At 39.8% G+C, this 19,830-nt stretch overlaps 1 protein-coding gene across 1 annotated transcript in view; it reads right to left on the bottom strand.

The window, feature by feature from the left end:
- Nucleotides 1–19,830, bottom strand: part of WWC2 (WW and C2 domain containing 2) — an 86,459-nt gene that overhangs the window by 15,207 nt on the left and 51,422 nt on the right. Inside the window, exons 9-18 of the mRNA XM_072334700.1 lie at nucleotides 16,736–16,978; nucleotides 13,316–13,405; nucleotides 11,021–11,622; nucleotides 8,708–8,831; nucleotides 6,950–7,030; nucleotides 6,782–6,868; nucleotides 4,841–5,033; nucleotides 3,085–3,249; nucleotides 2,173–2,297; nucleotides 1,201–1,393 (exon numbers count right to left, since the gene is read on the bottom strand). Of these exons, the coding sequence (XP_072190801.1) occupies nucleotides 1,201–1,393; nucleotides 2,173–2,297; nucleotides 3,085–3,249; nucleotides 4,841–5,033; nucleotides 6,782–6,868; nucleotides 6,950–7,030; nucleotides 8,708–8,831; nucleotides 11,021–11,622; nucleotides 13,316–13,405; nucleotides 16,736–16,978 (1,903 nt within the window). The remainder of the gene's footprint in view (nucleotides 1–1,200; nucleotides 1,394–2,172; nucleotides 2,298–3,084; nucleotides 3,250–4,840; nucleotides 5,034–6,781; nucleotides 6,869–6,949; nucleotides 7,031–8,707; nucleotides 8,832–11,020; nucleotides 11,623–13,315; nucleotides 13,406–16,735; nucleotides 16,979–19,830) is intronic.

Here is a 19,830-nt window from a genome sequence, read left to right as displayed (position 1 = left end):
GGCATTTTCTTCAACTGGGGTAATTTAATGAAGTTCATAGTTTTGAATGTGCAGGTGATAAATACAAGGACCTAAATAGCACAACTGCAACCGTGAGAGATCTGGCACAAGATAATCTATACCATGGCTTGTTTATAATCAGATCTGCAATGTCTTTCCTTTACTGTCCAGATCCACCCAGCCCTGGCACTGCAAAAGACGTATGTGCATGTCTAACCTTCAGATGTTCTCCTTGACGTCTCCCCTTGCTGAGTTAGAGCTTTGATCTATATTTGTCTGCTACCCAGAAGACTGTCAGTCCTTTTATACCACGGCCTTGGCTCATTTGGCATCTTTCCACATTAATTGGAAGTTAATTACAATTTCCAACAAGTCCACTGAGGTGTCAAACTTTTGTATCGTTACAAACGTGGAGGAACAAGCGGTCGTTCTTGTCTTTTTATCTTTGCTGCTTCATAGAACCCATAGTTCTAATGTCAGCAACATTATTTTCATTAAGATGCAGAAATATGTTCTAAATATGTTCTAAAAGTTTAATTTCTAGATTATACACTATCATATCGGGCACATCCGTATGAATTATTTTCTAGTAGTCCTCTCTGAAAGATGGAATGTACTTTTAGGCAAACAGTTAACAAGAACATGCCATTGGAGTTAATCACATACAGTGTGCGGGTAGTACGCGGTTTAATACACACTTTGGAGCCTTCTGTTAATTAATCTTCCTTCCTCTGCTAAGCCAGATTTGTATTTCACAAAAGCAGAAATTAGAAATAAGGAAATTCCCTCATCGCTCTAAAGATCTTGATCCCTGTTCTGTTTCTGCCTCCGTTTATTAGAAGGGAAACAACAGATAAATCAGAAAAAAAAAAATGAACATTGGCAGCAAAGAAACAGATGTGCAGAAATATTTTAGGTATGCACAGATTGAAACTATTGAACTGCTCCTGTACCTTGCACAGTCTCCTCGCACAACGAAAAAGAGGTGAAGACTGACATTTTTAATTAATTGTCTTTGACTCAGAAGCTCTGTGCAGCATGCCTGTAAATGCCTTCTGCACAGCTCAGAAGTGACTATGCCAATTTTGTTAAAAGTTCATACAAGTGCTACTGCAAATGCGACATCAAATTGTGAATGCTCAGAAGCAGGTCTTCAGACCTAGTAAGATACCACAGGAACGCATATTCTAAGATGCTCACCAGTGTTAGTATGACAGTAGCCTGCTGGCTTTCATGGGGTTCATCTCTGTTCTGTCTGTTCTCATCTTCCTCAGTTTCTACTGCATCAATGAATAACCCCGTATCATTGGTACAGTTGCCTTCTATTGCCAGCTTAATGCCATCTTCTTCTTCATCCCCAATTTCATCAGATGCTTCTGCAAGCATTTCTAACCTGCATGAACAAAAGCAGCCTGGTCTTACTCTTAAGTTGATAAAGCCCACCACAGAAAAACAGTGGAAGGCCTAGGACTTCAACTCATGTATAACATACGTGTTTTCCTAATGGGAAAATGATCACCACTGAAGTGCTTCCATTAAGTTCATGTGAAGGCACACTTCATTATATGCTCCAATAAAACCCCGCAAGCTCTATTACAGTTCCCCTTCAGGATCATGACGATTACACTGCACTATATTGTACAGCTCTCTGCTGTTAACACTGAAGGACTTTGGTTGTAATAAACTGACAAAACAAACAAACAAGTCCCTCCTTCCCCAACAATAAAGCATGTATTTATTTTTACCTTATAGCTAAAAAATTGCACTGGAGCAGAACCCATAACAGCAATTTAGCAAGAAATCTTTTTGAGGGAAGTTCACAGCTTCTTCAAAAACAAGATAATCAGTGGAAGCATCTACACAGACTTTGTCAGACAGAAGAGCTCCACTCAAATCCTATTAGTCACTTATTAATGCAGCTAGATATGAGACATCCTAGTACAGCTCCAGTGGTTTAGACACACCAAGTGGTTTCATGGAAGAACGTACATGGAGGAGCATCAGCACTGGGAACTAATAGGGCAGCCAAGACATTGCAAACCTGAGAAGGTAAAAGAATTACGCGCACAAGGGAGCAAGAATCCCATCCCCATACTGCTCTCTCACAATCTATACATAAGATGGAAAAGCAGAATCATTCAAACACAAATAGTAAAGAACAAATGGCTCTACCAGTCCTCCTCAGAGCCCCTTTGCTCCTGTTCATCATCCTCCTCCTCCTCGTCATCTTCAGCCAACTCTTGTTCTACTGCTTCCAGCTCAGCGGATGTTCTCTCCAGCAGGGCTGACACAGCATCCTGCTTACAAGGAAGGAGAAGGCAAAACCAGAACTGAGTGATACATAACCCAAGTTTAAGAAAAAAGGGGAAAAAAAAGAAAGAAGACCCCCTTACAAGAGCTCTATTACCCCAGTGCTCCCTGGTACCAGCACAAATTGACCTAGATCACAACAGCGAGTTAGAATTGTTAGTATGTGAACATTAATGAAGCTCAATCAAAAACAGACTGTTTGTATAATGATAGTGCAATCAAATATGTTCCTGTCATCCTGTAATAACTCCTCTCTTTTCCTCTCGCGCTTGTAATATCCCTAGCATAAAAACAGGTTCTTCTTAAAAGTCACATTTAATGCCATTCTCTTGAGGAATTATTAAAACAGAAAAGTTTATTGAACCAAAGGAATTGGCACGTGTTCTGCATAAACAGCATTTTCTGTGAAATTACTTTTTTAAGTATGCAAAATCAAATAATAAATAGCGGTTTTTAATACATGCATATGGAAGTCAATGGTAATCTTAACAAAGCCAGTAAGTAACATTTATTTTTAAAATTCAACAGCAGAAATGTTTTGAATTAGAGTGCAATTAATCCACTAAGAAGCTTCAGCCCTACCCATGCTTAGCAACAAGTTTATAACACCTTATGGGAGCTACTCACACAAAAAGACTATAAACAGAAGTGTCTGCAAGACAGGGCCTCAAATCTTCAGGGGAGAGCAATATACACAGAACTGTAGTGCCACGGCACAATTTGGGCCTGTGGTTTTTTTCTTCTTATTAAAGTAACAGTCAATACTTCACTCACCAAGTCCAATGAATCTGATGACTCCTTGCTTAAAAGAAACATGGGTTCCTCACTCCGATCCTTGTTTTTTTTGCCAGGAACTTGCTTGCAAGACAGAAGGTTATACCACGGAGTACAAGTCACATCAGAAAATGCTAAATCTGCCAGACTGATCTGAGTTCCAGCCTGTACAAAAATAAAGGGAAGAAGTCTGAAGTTCTTTTCCGGTAAGACAGCTGAAAATAAATTCAGTGGTATTTGTCACGTAAATTAAGCAGCACCAATTTGATGTGGATCTTACTTCTCTTTTAACTGTACAGTTTTCTGTCTCCCTTCACTTCTACTTGATCAAAATAAGCCAAGTAGTACACGGAAAGGTCCATCACAAAGTCCATTCTGCTCTATTCTATTTCAGGCTGCAGAATTTCTCCCCACATGCATCACACAAATCCCGCTCTATCTCTGTAATGCACACATTTGCTTTCTATAGCTTTCAATAACAAAAATCTGTGCCAGTGATACCTGCAGCATCAGCCCATAGAGCAGCAAGTTACAGTTGTTCCACCACAAAGACCATCAATACTGCAAACAATAATGGGTGACTTGCATGTTCTAACAAGTGAAGAAGCAGATGAAAAGAGATTAAGAAGCCTTTTCATTTGGACCAGCACTCTGGGAAAACGTACAAAGTACTTGTGTGTTCAGGCTGTTTCTTGGAGATTAAAATCCTCCATTCTTGGCAAAGCAAATCATCCTCATGGCTACTAGGCTGAGTAGCCCTTGCCAAGGCTGGTTGTGATGTCCAGGCTTTCTGCTGGAGGTGGTATTCTCAACTCTTTCTTCTAATCTTGTGATTAACAATTAACCCTTATGTCTTCTTAATTTTTTTCTCCTTCGCCTTTGAATCCTCCACTCTGTTGCATTTTTGTTCTGTGACTCCTCCCTTACCTAAGGGAAAACCTTTTGGTTTTCTTCACATCAGCAAAGCTGATGAATTCATTCCACTGACGCACCGAGGAAGGCCAACACACACCCCAGGAACTCCTACACTTTTGCAAGTGAGAGGCTACTCCTGCAGTCTGGTCTGAAGAACCCCACCAGAATTCCAGCATCTCCAGGGCATTTTAACCAAAACTCTCACTGTACCACTACAACAGACTTACGGTGAAAAACAAAACTGACTTGCATAAGATAGTGCAAAAGCAATTTGAAAGTAAATGAAAAGTCACTAATTAGGTGATAACTGCAATTAACAACAGAGTACAAAAAAGCCCATCTAGCAATCTGGTCTACAGATATCATGCTCTTTTATTACTTCTAAAGATCACAAAAGAATGAAAAAAGTGAACTTTTAATCTACAACAATGTATAAAAATTTAGTTTGCTCTTTGTGACAGGTTTTGATAAAGAGAGTTTGCACTGATTTATTTGGTCATACTATGGCTCTCGGCTTTCACTTTAAAAGCTAGCATTAGCATAACTTTGCAATGAAGTCTGTAATATTTTAATACCTAAAACAGCAGAGCTGCAGTACCAGCCTGTAATTAAAGCTTACAGTAAGGCTACATTATCAAACCACCTCCTGAAATATCCACCCAGGATTAAATTGGCTACCTGGGATTTCAGAGAAGGCCAGAGTATCAAAGCAACAACCACGAGAAGGAGAAAAAATTCTGAAGCAAGTACTGTGAAATTTCAGTGGCCCTGCGCATCAGAATACAAGGGGACACTACGAACAAGTACATGCCAAAAAAGAGCCAGAAGTAAAACCGCATACCAAGCATTCTTCCCGACGGCTTCTACTGACTGCACAAACATCTACTCTCAGTGTCTTCTGCAGCAATGTTCCTTGGGAAATGGCAACTCTGAATATCTCATTGAGTATAATGGTTTCCATGGCAGGATGAACTTTTGTGCGGAACAGACAGCTGGTATCAGCTGAGGATGGAAGTACTGCTACTCTAATATACCTGTCGAAAACAAAACAAAATCTTTACCTATATTTAAACACTTTTTGATGATGAGCGATAGAAGTTCACCCCATTGTCTGTCTATAGGACTGCATGGTGAGAAAATGAAACAGCGACAAATCAGAAATGGAATGGAAAGGAAGTGAAAAAGAGAGATGGGGCTGAGAAAGTCCCACCTTTCCTTTGCACAAACATTTCCCAAAATGAATTTCTTCCTCTGCAGTAACTAAAGAGGCAGCTGCTTCTGCCTCTATCCAAATTTATCCTCTGGTCTGGTACTGTGAACACACGCTGAAGACCCTTTTCACAGACAGGAGGAAAAAGAACCTTAACGTTAATTAAAAAATGAGAAGAAATTCCAGTAGAGGTAAAAGTTAAACTCTCAGAACAGTGTGAGCAGCACTGAAAGCAGTGGCACATTTTTCAGTCTTTTCAAAAGGCAAACAAAACTCCAAAGAAAATGGAAAGCTAAGAAAAATGAGGAAAAAACCATCTAGGGCCATAGCTGCTTAAGGCATGTAATACATGAAGTGAGACTTAGAAGAATATAGCTTGAAAGCTTGAAGAAGTACAGAAGTATCTTCCAACTGGTATGCAGCTGCATTCTCTTTATGCAACAATTATGAATGGATACTATGTGAATAAAGGCAGTAACAGCTAGCTTGCAGGTCTCCCGTTACAAGTAGTTCAATGGATGAAAGACATTCCTCCTGTAATTTGTAACTCTTTTTCCGTAGCATGCAGGGCCTCAAACACAGGATCAGAGCACATTAACTGTTTTGCATCTTTTCTGTGCCTATGCATTAACTTATTTCTGGCGTTGATTTTCCACATTATTGACACATACTAAAGAGTAGAATACAATGAAGCCAGCTAAGGCAGGAAGAACAAGTGGAAAAGTATTCTGGAAAAAAACTTATTCTCCCCAGAATATTTTATGGTAGCAACTTTATACATACTGTTAATATTATTAAAAAATCACTTTTGGATGAAATAAATGAAAAGAAATTAGGTTAACAAAATCAAATGTCCCCCAAACCTGAATTTGAACATAGCTTTTTTTTTCCTCAGTTGCACTTGGCTTCTTGAGATAACAAGAATGAGTAAGTTTCTTGGTTAGAAAATATAGCCTGGAGAACAAGAATCTGGCCTTTCAACACAACAATCCCAATGTAAAGCGGCAGTGCAGTGCAATCCCAGTAATGCTGCTGTGGTATTTGCATAATGTAGGTGAACAACTTGCACTGTCTACTTGCAGCCATTTTAACAGATTAAGCAACAGTTAGGAAATGCTTAGAAAACAAGTATGAATAATAGACATATCACAATTATGATTAACAAGTGGTTAATTGGAGTGTTATTTATTGGCATCAGGCCAGACTGATGGGTAAAAAGAGAAGCAAAAGAAAGTGTTCACTAGCTTTGTTTAACAGAAGTGCTTACTTTCACTTCAGTAAAGAAAAAAAAGGTGAATACATCCATCGGTGCCTCACATTCTCCTGTGCCAAACCTACAACTTCTTGGCTGAACGAAAAATGACCCTGACATAAAATTTAAGTATTCCACTTCAGTGTAATGTGCAAATTTCCTGGTAACTCTGTTTTCTTGCTGTGTTGCTGGAGTCCATAAAAGCTACATACTTCTACTGTTTGTGTTATGCATATTTTAGTTTTTATGCGTGTTTTAGCAGCAAATCAATCCGTTTCTTTGGAAAATTCAATTTATTGTATTCTCAGATTACTACTTACACTTTAGAGCCAAGGGGGACAGAAAACACTGGAAGATTTCTGAGCTGGACTATGATTATCACAAAACTTGAATTGCTGTTGTCATATCTGTTAAAGAAAGAACAATATGAGGAAAATTCACTATTTATTTACATAGGAACACATAAATTCTCTTTGCCAGTTGCTCACCTCAGTCCTATTTGAACTTGGGCAGCCTCTAGTGCTGTTGCATCATCTTCACTGTATACAATGTCCTCAGTTTCAATTAGACTAGGGCAAGCAAGCAAATATGCAACAGTTAGGAATGTTATATTTAGCTTTTAGCAATAATTAAGGAAGGCAGACATAGAATGCACATGCGTTCTCTTGAATTTACTTGCAGCAAGCAGTCCAAATGAGAATTTCCAGCCTACCTAACAGCAATTCCTGTTTCAAGATAGTACTGCCTGAACACTTTGACAAACCCAGTCATGAGTCAGAGTCCTTAGGCTGACTACTAAAACAGGCCAGACTAACTGGCAAAAGAACAACTGGCAACGTTTTCCTATACTTGGTTAGTACTTCTTAATAGCTCCAAATACAAAATTGGAAATTAAAAGTTCTAATAAATATCTGACCACACATAAATTGGATATGAAAACTACTTTGGAGGACCTTTGAGAAACAAAAACTCTGTACAACAGAGAAGTTTCTGTGCAAACATCTTTCCTCTGAGCCTGTTTCAGAACCATTCAAAGAACCAAAAGGACTCAAGTCTTGTAGCTGAAGAGCAACTCCAGTATGGAACAGAATTACAGAGAACCAGCATGGTAAAAACATTTCCAGTTGTTTTCTGGGAGGTTTGAACAAGGATGTGTTGCTGTTAGTGTGTTTCACTAGTTCTTAAAACAGATTGTCAGGATCAACGAACAGTGGTCAAAATAGTTAACCGTGGAGAATGTCGCAGATATCCCATACCTCACTGAGACAGGGCAGAGTTATTTTGAGACTATACATTCAGAGGTTTCCTTCTACTGTTCATTTCCTAGCTGCTGGCTAATATGATAGGGCGTGTTTATTCTCCCTCCCTGCCTTAAATTACTCAACACGAAGGCTGGTCTATGCAGTGGGAAATTACTGTACGGTAGCTTCAGGAGCACACTGACAAATTGTTATTCCATACAGAGTGCTCATAAAGACACTTCTACTAAACATAAGCAGATCACACAGAGGTACTCATTACCACTTCACTACTTCCAACTCAATGAGAATTAGAAGTATCCACACCTGGAGCTATCACAGAAGATCTGGTGTCTGTAAATTTTAGCTTGTGCAAATAGCTATAGCTTGCTTTTTTACATAGGCTTAGTGGATGCAATTGTCTCCTTTCCTCTCTTTCTGAATAGCAACAGGGAAAAGAGAAAACATGGTTCTGTTTTCCACCAGTCACTGGAGATGATAACTAGAGTTCCACAGAAAACCCATGCCTTTTATTCCAGTGTTTATTTCTGTCCACTTCTGCTTACAATCAGAGAATACTGTGCGATCACAGTAGCTCTGAATTGAAATGAAGTAGAAAGACAACAATGGTTAGTGAACTGAACTACTCAATCACAGTCACTTAGTTAAGTGAAGGCTGAGTTTTTGGAGAATCACAGATCGGGTGAGGTTGGAAGGCACCTCTGGAGTCACTGGTCCAAGAAGGAACACCTACTGCAGGATGGCCAGGGCCTGATCTTCTCATCTTTCCAATGTTCACTTTTTTTTAACAAAACAATTATTCGAATGAAAAGCTGTGCCATCACAGGATTTATATTAAAGAAGCAGTATCAGAGGTCAGTCTGAGCAGTGTCAGTACAACTGCATGGCAGAACTTACACAGCATTTCTAAATTCCTTGTGCCAATGGTATATAATTGCTTATAGGAACATTTGCTTTTTTGGTGGAAATACCAATTCTCGAACCTACTGTTTCACTGAAGCTTCATATACACCACTGTCTCCAGCTACAGACTCATCAGACACGGCAGCAGATACACAAGCTGTCTTCTCTGCAAGCAGATGACTGGCTGCTCTTCTTGGCAAGTCAACACCTATGAAAAGAAAGAAGAATGAAAATCAGTCCAAGAGATTAATAATCAGAAAAAGAGAAGTGCACAGCTTAGGAAGTTGTCAAGTTGAAAGCAGTGACCCTTAACTGAGTATCACAGAGTAGTTTTGTTCCACATCATTAAATGTTCTGAGACTGTATTACTGGTTCCACATATTTTGGCTAGAGATTTATTCAAACTGATGAACTTGAAAATGTACAACTGTTATTCCATTCCAAAATACATGCTTCTATCATCACCTGTATCAGCTGAGCTAGTTATTATCCTTCATTATCCTCATTATTAACTCCCATTATCCTCATCTGTGAACCTGTATTGCTATGTTCACATTCTACACTATAGAAACACTTCAGCTACATGCAAAGTGATTGCCTACTTTTTATTAAATATTCACAAGTCAGACAGAAGCACTCTCTCCAGTGATATAACTACTAGAAATGAAAAATACCCTCTGGTTTTCTATCATCAAAAAATTTTTATTCTACCGAGTCTTTACTATCAACTACTACTCATCTTTAATCTTCAATCCGTATTCATACACTAGTTTCAGGCAGCAAAGCAGCAGCATTCACTGAAAGCCACGTTCTGCAACTCAGTTAGTTGAGGGTGTGTGCAGTACTGTTATCTGCCGAGGGGTGAGGATGTTGGTATGCATTATGTTCCCCACCTGAATCATGACTTTACATCTTGTTAAGATGTTTAAAATTTAAGGCTTCAGATTAGATGATTGATTGCTGCATTTGTGCTTTTACTTATGGCAGTAGGAATGCTTTTTCCTTGATGATGAAGTGCTCTTTCCCTTCCCCCCCACCATGTGAGGGGTGAAGGTGATGACATGATTTATTGATTACCCTTAGGAATTACCACAGCAGCCTGAATTGACTTTGACAACGACAGAGACTGACTGTGGAAAAACTACATGATATTCCAACTTGGTTTCTGACAGCAGGGACATGTACAGAAGAGGAAATGTATGTATGGTTCACCTGTAGAGAAAAGTCAGAGACAGACAGATAGGTTGGTGAGCACTACATCTAAATAGCCAAGGCAGGTTATGATATGAAATTACTAGCTGTACTGTCGTAAGCTATGTTTGTCTGCCCCAAGATTAAGATTCTGTAGTATCTGAATTCATAGCCTTGTACTACCTACATGTTAGGCTGAAATATGCCATGCAGGTTTTATGCCTCAGGCTGTGTTTGCTGAAAACCTTCCCACTTAGCATTGCAGCAGTTCCAAAAGAGAAATTAGAGTAGCAACACTGAACCAACCCCAGCTCCGTACCTCACTTTTAACGTACTGAAAGCCTTGCCACGAGGCCCATTTTACTCTGGAAACTAGTGGTACAGGATCCTTAATTAATTTCTGGTTTTTCAAAATTGCTCATTTTGGCAGCCTTAATGGCCTATCAAAGTTAATGTTACCTAATTACCAACAGCACTTCCATAACCCATAGTGTCATTCATCCCATCTTCCATAAAGAGAAGCAGATTCTAGGATGGGGTGACTCATCCTTTTGGAAGTTACCCAGACTAGCTTAGGTGCTCTGTTCTAACTCAGGGATGGGTAGAAAGCTAAAAGCTATGAAATCCATGTTAAAAATAGGCAGAGCAACACCATAACTCACACAGCATGTGGAAATTTCTCTCCTTCTCTACTTATATACAAATGAACTGCAGATCTTTTGGTGAGAGCAGGTTCAAATAACTATAGACACACACGCAAATTGTAACTGTTGAGCCCAGAAATCTCCTCCACTGAGGAGCCATACTTGTAACTTATTCTTCTATAAGAAGCAAAGTATCTGAATTCAAGTTACTAAAAAATAGCACAAGGTATTTTTGCTCTGTCCTCCAAAGTCCTGACAGTACCTAAGGACTCCATGCATCCTTCCTGTCTGCATGATCCAGCTTATTCTTTTTCAGTCATTTTTGAGGATAGAAAGTTGCAACAGCTATTGAACAGATGCAGGTGGAACAGGGCACGCTCCGCTCTCTGCACCCAAAGTTGCAAGTTATGTAGTGTCCCTCAGAAATACTGACTGCCCACAATCGCAAATCTGAGCCCATCAAGCTACACTTCAGTTACAAGAGCTTTCTCAAAAGCCATTTGTTTGTTGAAAATCTTTGTGTTATGTATGCATTTTCACATTAGATTTTTTCACAAATTACCTGAACTTCCTTCATGCAGAGAAGACAGAGGCTGCCTAATGCTTTCATTAAGATCCTTATTGTCTGTAGGAATCTGAGATCCTGCTCTGGCTTCAGAGTCCAACAATATTTGGTTCTCACAGAGACTAATGCCTGCAAAATCACAGTCTTCAAAGTCTGTAGTGAGGTGATGCAGAGGGGAATTTTGAGCAGAGATGGAAAATGCAGCTTCTAAAACCAAAGGGGAGCCTGGGGGAGACAAGGAGGACAGTGAAGACCTGGAAGACAGCGATGTCACAGATTTGGGAGGCTCAGTCAGTTTGGGCTGGTCTGTGGCTGAAGGAGAGTCACCGTAACCCAGTCTCCCATGGGAGCTGACCACTTCATTTTCATGAATAGTAGTGATAGGCCCTGAAGGAACGTATCCACTTTTTTCTTGCAATATGAAGTCAAGCTTATACTGATAGTCCAAATCTGTTATTTGATCTCCTTGGTTATAATAGAGATCCGTGGAGCTGAGCGAGTTGAGCGACCCTCTGCTTGATGTGTTCAGAGATCCCCGGCTGGATGCCAGAGATCCCAGACTGCTCCCCGATGACACAGAGAGTGTACTGGCTGAGAGGCTGCAAAGAAAGAACAAAGACATACACTGATGTTACTGAACTAAACAATACAAGGAGAGATAAGATTGACTGGGAGCTGTACTGTAATGATTTCTTACAACAGAATGCTGCTTGGGGCTTTTTTGTTTGTTTTTCTTTCTTTTTACACAACCATATTTGTTTTAGAAGCAGTGTGCTCAGCCTGCACACTTTCAGCACAACATAAACAATTCACGGACTCTTCCCAAAGCCCCTTTTTCCAGAGAAGGCTGCAGCCTTAACGAACTGCTCTGGCAGTGATAGCAGCTCTCTCAGCTGCTCTGCTCCACCTGGTGTGGGTGCTCACGATGTCAATGTCACTGCAAAGGAGAGAGGTTATGACAGCCAAACACTGCTGTCACCCCCAGAACAATCTATGCAGCCTTCCTCTGCCCAAGCACCTGGGAGGGATGGCAGCTCTCAGAAGCAGAGAACTCACAGCAGAGCTACTCTGCATCCATTTCTATAAGCATGGTACAGGCCATGAGCATGCAATCTTTTCATGTTTATTAACATGAAAAGCAAAGGTAAGAAGCCCTGCCAGAGAAGCTGAATGTCACTGCCTTGGCTCAGGAGGACTCTGCTGGGAAAAAACATGTCAGGAAAAATAATTCAAGGCAGCCCCTTTTAAACACAGCAGCAGAGCTAGAAACTTAAAAAATGCTGCCACTAGGCTATTCAGCTGCCTTTAAGAGGACAAAACGACACCTCAGTCCAAACAAACAAAATTACAAAATACACTTTCAGAAATAGTAATGAACACTGAACCAACTAATCGCCAATCAAGATGCAACTTAGTCTGGCTGAGACAATCAAAATAGCTGAGCCATGACTAGGATGTCACGGCTTATTGCAAGAGGATCTTCATAAGATACTTAAAAATATGATTCCTCCTACAACTCCATTTTGATTTCTACATTAACACAGCTGGTGTTTGACCGAAGTCATGATTTTTTAAATAAATCTATGATAGATGCATAGTTTGATAGCCAAAGGTACAGTCCAGAAGTGGAAGAAATTCTTCCCTAGGACAAGTTGGACATGTCATTAAATATTAGAATTCCCATCAGAGAAAAGATTACAGCTCACGTTGCTGTAACTGACTACTGGCTTATTATCACTATGAATTGCGTGTGGCCGGAATCAGATTTTGAAACAATGTCTGTCAGGAAAATATCCTGCTGAGGATATTTCTCTGCCTACAGGAAACACAAGTCAGAGTTGAAGAGAACCAACTCTTCACACAAGCATTTACATACATCCACACGCACATTTATTCACTGAGCCTCTCCAGTCATTATGCAGGCTACAGTTCTCCTTTTACATAGATGTCTGAGAAACAATTCTGTCTCCTCAGTGACACCATTTTGTGATCTGACCATTAAAGAATTCCTGATTTATTTACACTGAAGCAAGATAATGTATCCCTACTCAGTTATAGAAGCTACACAAAGATCCATTCAATCCAGTCTTGAATACTTTTTGAAAACAGAGAGGCGTGCTGGGTTCATGATGGCAACATGGTTGAAGCTACAATAGCTGTGCTTCATTTTTAAATATTAAACAAATTTTGTTGAGCCTCCAGCTAAGAGAAAACCTGAAAATGAAGTTCAGACAACCAAGTCCACTAGATGGTTACTGAAAATAGATTGCACATGATGCAGTGCAGACTCACCTCCTCAGCTGTGAATGCAAGTAAGTCGTCAATTTTGTAGTTTCTTCAAGTTTCTGTACCAGTTCTTTTCTTCTTTCCTCCAATTTCAACCTGGAAACAGAAATAAGCGTATGTTAAGTATGACTGAAAAGTCACGAGGCTAAAATACTTCACAGATAAGACACAGACTGAAGACCACCTGTTTTCATCTGGCTGCTGACTACTAAAATCCAAGAGACTGCTAGCTCACAATCCTATCATTAAGTCCTCCCCACTTCAGCAGAGTGATCAACTGCAAAACACGAGTGCTTCAATAAACCCCACTGAGTGGACAAGCAGGCACAACAAAAGAACGCTGGCATTAATTCTGATCATGCAAGAACTTGGGGTAGCATTGCAGGAAGTTTAAAATTAAAGCACCAGTTTTGATTTCAGAGTCTTCCTAAAGAGACAAAGTGCAATAAATCAAAGCAGGATCCCAGTGTAAGGTTCCAAGATGAGAGACTATTTTCAGGAGCCCTTGGAAATGTAGAAACATTTACCAATAGCTTTTTCATCACGTCTGAGCAATACAGCCCATTATCAAAGTTTGCCTTTATTACAGAGCAGGATCATTGCCTCCCATACCACTATCCAGCTTTGCTCTAGGGCCACAAATGGCAGAGTTCTCCAGCTCCTTCTGGCTGACTGTAAGAGAAAGGATTAAGTAATCTTTACAGTGGGCTTTTCCTTTTCTAACCCTTTTATCACTCCATTTGCAACACCATATACACTGCCTTTTCCTCAATGGAGTCAGCTAAAATCCTCCTGTGGTTGAGGATCAGTATATTCTCCTCCAGCCCCTGTTCAGTCAACTGATGCACATAACAAGTTGTCAAGCAACTAATCCGAGGGTTGGCTTCTTTAAAAATTTGAGGTTCATCCCCAGAAATCTTCTGGTTCACCCTTCTGGCATCCCAAGGATGTGCCATTTAAAATTCAACTGCAGAGAACACCTCAAAGAACAAAACCAGAAATCACCCATTGCTTTCTTATGCAAACTGAAAGAAATACTCCAGAGTTCCCAGAATTCACTCTCCCAGTGTAAGACAGCAGTAAAAAGGCATTAAGGCCTCAATTCAACAAAGCATGAAAAGCACTTGCTTACACTCATGCTTATTCAGCGAGTGAGTCTGGGTTATGCAAAGGTGAATAAGTTACCCCGAGGTCAGACAGGGTGTGAACTTCCACTCCACTGCATACGCTTTGTGTGCTCTTACACTGCAATGATGTGCTCATCTGCCAGTACCTGCTAACCTTGTTAAAAGCATACACAGCACTTCACTCTTTGCTCATGTTCCCAAACCAAGAACTATGCTCATCTGAGGTATCAGACATTCTTTCCCACTATATAAACCCTTCTGCTTTCTTTTAAAGCGTAATCCATCCCGCTTTCCTCAAACAACAGTGCTCGTCATTAACTCTTTCATTACACACACTCACAGTATTTCACATTCCACAACAAATTATTTTTTCTCTTCTATATTAGGCCAAATTCAAAGCTTTTAAACCTTCTGAACTTATAGCATAGGCACAATCTTTATTATGCCAAACCATCAACAGGGCGAACTCCAGTGGCAACAACCCTCCTTTCCAAAGAAATCTGATATTCAGTGCAGGTGTGACCCATCAGTGAGACACCTTTCCCCAGTTTTGGTCTGAAATTGTAATGCTCAGAGGCATAAAACCTTAAATAATAATAATAATTAATAAAGAAACAAACTGCACATGCTTCGCCTTCTTTAGGTGGAAATTCATGTGGATGTGTTCGTTTATGAGACATAAGAGTGGGGGTCAGTTCTACAGGTAAAAGCACAACCAAGTAGTTAAACCATCCCTCTATCTTAATGCCTGTGATTACTGAGAATACTTCGCTGAGGACTCAAGCATTTCCCTAACATGAATGCAGAGGTAAGAAAGCAGCAAGCAGTTCCCAGCAGCCCCACAACCCAGATATTTCTGAACAGCTGCTGGAAGGCTCCTTCAAGCAGTGAGACCATATCCTGTCTCTGCTTTTTTGAAGCTGATAAGTTATGATTTATGCCTTCCATCTGCAAATTGACTCCAAATACATCTACCAGTGGCAGTTTCAGCATCCAGCATAACCCAGGGCTACACCAACCATGTTTTTAAGCCAGAGCAAGCCTCCTGTTTATTTTCTCCCTTTAAAAAAAATGAACAAACAATCTAACACAAAGCCTTAAAAAAGGACAAACAACTCGTCATATCAAGCTCAAGTTTGGCATCAGACACATATGGGAAAAATGTTATGTCAGAACTGTCTTTGGCACCAACATACAACAGCATTAGTATCAAAACCTAAGGCTCACATTAATTTATGTGAGTTTATTATGAACCGCTTCTTGCTTATTTATTAACAGAAGTTAGAAAGCATAGCAATGGATCCACAGTAATTTAGACACTATCAACACATTTCTCCTGTAGAAGTGTAGTTCCAGTGGGACACAGTCCTTCCTCAAAAACACTTCTGAATTCTCCATGTAGTGTATTTTAAAAATCCAACTGTATGCAAATACATGTAAAAATCACGCCTTATCCACACATCTTTCTTGTGTAGACAACAAAAAATTTCCCTACTGCTCATCTAAAATTTAGGGCCCAACTTCTAATGCCACCAACAGGAATTTCACCATCCAGCAATGATGGTGCAATAGTGAATATTTCCTGGCAGAGTCTTACAGTGCTAACTGTATTACTTCAGTAAGGCAGGTGACATCGATACATACAACAATGCTTTGTGCTTACTGTTTTTTTATGTGAGCTCCATGTTCCCATAGGTTTATTTCCACTTAGAGTTGATGGAAAGTCCACTTGTGACAGTCACCTTTGATTTTCTCCAACTCTGAACCTGGCTAATACTCGTCTATGCTGGAAGTTGTTTTGGTTATCAGTTAGGAAGTGCAAAGTAAGGAAAGTTTAATTTTTATTTCCCCCCCCATTTTTTTTCTTTTGGTTGCATTTTTGCAACCAATAAAACACACAATAAAAGGCTTCAGATGTTGCAACCATCAAGATAATCTTTGTAACCTGAGCTCAAATAGTTTACAGCTATTATCAGAAATCAGTGAATGATGTATTGCCCTCCTGCTGGTATGCTGACATTCCTCAGTTATTTAACATCTGTCATAAGCATTTTCATGCTGGTAACAAACGCAGAGCAACTGATATTGCAGAGCACGTACGGGGTGTTCGTATTCTCTCCAAGTACAGAAGAATTCTTTGTGTTTCTGCCCAGTGGGCTAATAACAAATTTAATTAAGATCTACATAGCACAGTTACTGAAGGAAAACAGCCCATCAAGGCACAGTTCACAGCGTGTAATGAGTACAAAGGTTAGACTGCAGAAAGTGGCATTTAGTATCAGCAAAAACAACCCCTTACCTTTCAGCAAGTGCTTGACTGGGTGCGCTTTTTACAGAGTGAAGCTCTTCTTCAAGCCTCTTTCTTTCTGCTTCCAGCTGCTCTAGCTCATCTTGAGTGCGTTTGCGTGGTGTGATAAACTGGAGTTCTTTTAAAAGCTCTTCTTTTTCATTGATTAACATCAATTTTTCCTTTTCCACATCCAGTGCCCCAGGCCAGGCCTCGCTATCTAACTTAGACAGTTCGATCTTCAAGTTAGCCATGCTGGAATAAAACAGAGCAGATTTGCCTGAGCTCAGCACAACACATAGTTTCCATGAAAGATAGAAGTGATACAATATTTGGAAGGTGTAAGCACAGAACACCTTTTTCTATTTAAACACATACTTTTAATTACCTTTATTTCACAAGAATGCAACTTTGCCAGAAGTGCAAACCACCTGCCCAGGCCAACAGGCCGTGTACATTTCAGTGTCTCAGACACCTCAGAAGAATGTAGTTCTGAGAAGCACAAAGCAATTAACAACAAACTTTCCAGCTATGGTGACCTAAATTCACCTGCCTCACATACGGAAGAAAGCTAAAACAGACACTAATACCTAAATACACTAGAAATGAGTTTCCTTGTTCAAATCCTGAGCTGAATTAGATGTATTGTCTTTAATAAAAGCTTTATTGAAAGTGATCTGTTTGGTATCATAGTAGTGACACTTTGCCTTAGTCACCAAGGAGTGGATCTATTTCTCCTAAGCTGAGGGAGACTATTCAGCTCCTCTAACAGTGAGGAACACTGTTAAAGAATACGCAGAATATCAGGGCGCTCACTGTTGCAACAGGTATACGTGCAAATTTTAAGAGGCAAAAGCACTGTTCTCTGTGATTAAAAGAAAAGGCGGTATGACAGTGGCCAACTAAAAGAAAAGTAGATGAGTAACTTAGACATGTGTGCAACTGCTATTCCCACTGTAGACGTCCAGTCACAGTTAGGATACCCAAGACCTGGTTATCCATATAGATAGCATGCACAGCAGTAGCAGAAACCTCCCTACATTATTACTGTACGATAGTTTGGTCCTGTATAGGTGGCTAATATAAAGATGTTAGAGAAGATGATGGTAAATGTACAAAGGCTATATGCAAAGGAAAAACTCACCAGTGGTGGTGCCTTAGCTGAAGAAGCTGGGGCAGTCTTCACTGAGGAGCAATCTCCAAGAGATGCTGCCTCAGTGGTGGCCAGCCCTTAAATGAGGTCTTAGAGGAGGTGGAGTCGAGCTCCACCCCTTCTGGGAGCACAGCTACATCACTCTCACCTGTGTTCCCACAGCTGACCCCACACTTGCCTCAGCTGATTAATCAGAGGTTCAGACTGTGATTACCAATCTCCCATACAGGTCCTAATCAAGAAAGATTTCCTCTGTTTAGTCACCAGAACCATTCTGTAGCTGGGCTCAGCTGCACAGCTTATAAAGGATAGGCTTTGCAATAGACTCATTGTCCATTGGAAACTATATAAAGCATAACAATTCCCCAATATATGTTCCACATATCTATTCAGATGATAACTTTCAGTCACTTCCAGCCTTAGCTGCACCTGAAACAGCTGCAAAAAACTGTGGATGCTCTGAACTGTGTAACATCTCCTAGCTTTCTGCACCTCTTTGTTGTAGGCTGGGTAAAAGGCTGGGTAGAAGGACATTTCCATTCTATGGCAAAAGAATCCCATCTGTTGCTTTTACTTACTCCTATCATAGCATATACACCTAAGTTAGCTCACCAGCTGATACAACTCTACATCTTCAGCATTAGCAGGCACTGCCTCAGTAGTGACCATTCTGCATCAACTACACATGCATCATTTGGTTTGTATAATCTTTCCATTGTCCTGACAGATTTCTAGGAAACACACTTCTCCCTTCCAGTCTGTTTTCTGCAATTAACAAAACTAATAACATCATGCTAATTTTGCATCTTGGTTATTAATTTACAGTGCATTACGGCATTTAGCTGTGATAAAAGCTAAGAATAGTTAATATTAAATCTAACTATTCCACTGCTTATACTAGAGGCTTAAGGGGAAGCTCTTCTTTCTTTTTCCATAGGTACCATTTCCTTTGCAACTGTATCTCAATGAAAAAACAACAGTATTAAAAAACAGACAGAATAAAAAAGAACACACACCAAATTGCTGAAAGAACAAGTGTAAATCCAAGTGATTTTACTGAAAAACAATGCAAAATCACTCAAATTGAAATACAATCAGTAGTGTTAACATAAACAAATGGTAGGGTGAAATGAAATGAAGCATTTCAACATACTTTACAGCTGTTACATTAATACATATAATTTATACTCAGCAGTCCCTTAGAGGAGCTGTACACAGAGAGAAAACAACGGAATCATTTCAGATGGTTAAGGTATTAAGATTGTCATCTCCAGGTCACTGATTCCTGCTAGCCTTGTTCTGAAAGCAGCTGCTACTGATAGCTGTTTGATGGCCCAAGGAATGGGATGGTGGTCTCCCAACAGTTCTTTTGCTCCCTCTGCAACAGATAACTCTCTGCTGTTCTGACTTTTTTCCGCTACTTCATCAAGAAAGGCAAAGGACTGCATGGATGTGAAAACAGAACTGGTTTCACACTTCTGAGATAGTCTTTGCTCAACAAGCCAATAAGGCATGTAGCTGGAGTTTCACCACATCGGGATTTGACTGTCAGCATAATATATCAGACCCTTCTGAGTAGCAACTGCAGCATGACAGTGGATTTGGCATAGCTGACAAACTCTAAATTCATCCAATTCTTTATTTTGTCAAAGTCAGTAGCTTCTACTTATTTAAGCAACATAAAGTTCACGCCACATAACTTTATACTGTCTGCAAAAACCCAAGGCAACATTCTACCACTGGCTGCACAAGGCAAAATACGCAATGCAAAATTATTTGATAATTTCAGAATAGAGAAGTTTACTCATAGATCTTTCTTTTTAAATTATTATTATTTTTGTTGGTAATATTTTTGATTTTTTGTTTTGTTTTTGTTTGTTTTTTATCAAAAAGCAACTATGAACTTGCATGGGTAATAGTTCAGAAAGGATGGTCAATACTTACTAACTTACAG

Source organism: Excalfactoria chinensis, chromosome 4 (assembly GCF_039878825.1).
Source record: "Excalfactoria chinensis isolate bCotChi1 chromosome 4, bCotChi1.hap2, whole genome shotgun sequence".
In the NCBI taxonomy this organism is placed as follows: domain Eukaryota; kingdom Metazoa; phylum Chordata; class Aves; order Galliformes; family Phasianidae; genus Excalfactoria; species Excalfactoria chinensis.
Note: the sequence above shows the minus strand (reverse complement) of the source record. Positions and strands in the feature narration are given on the sequence as shown.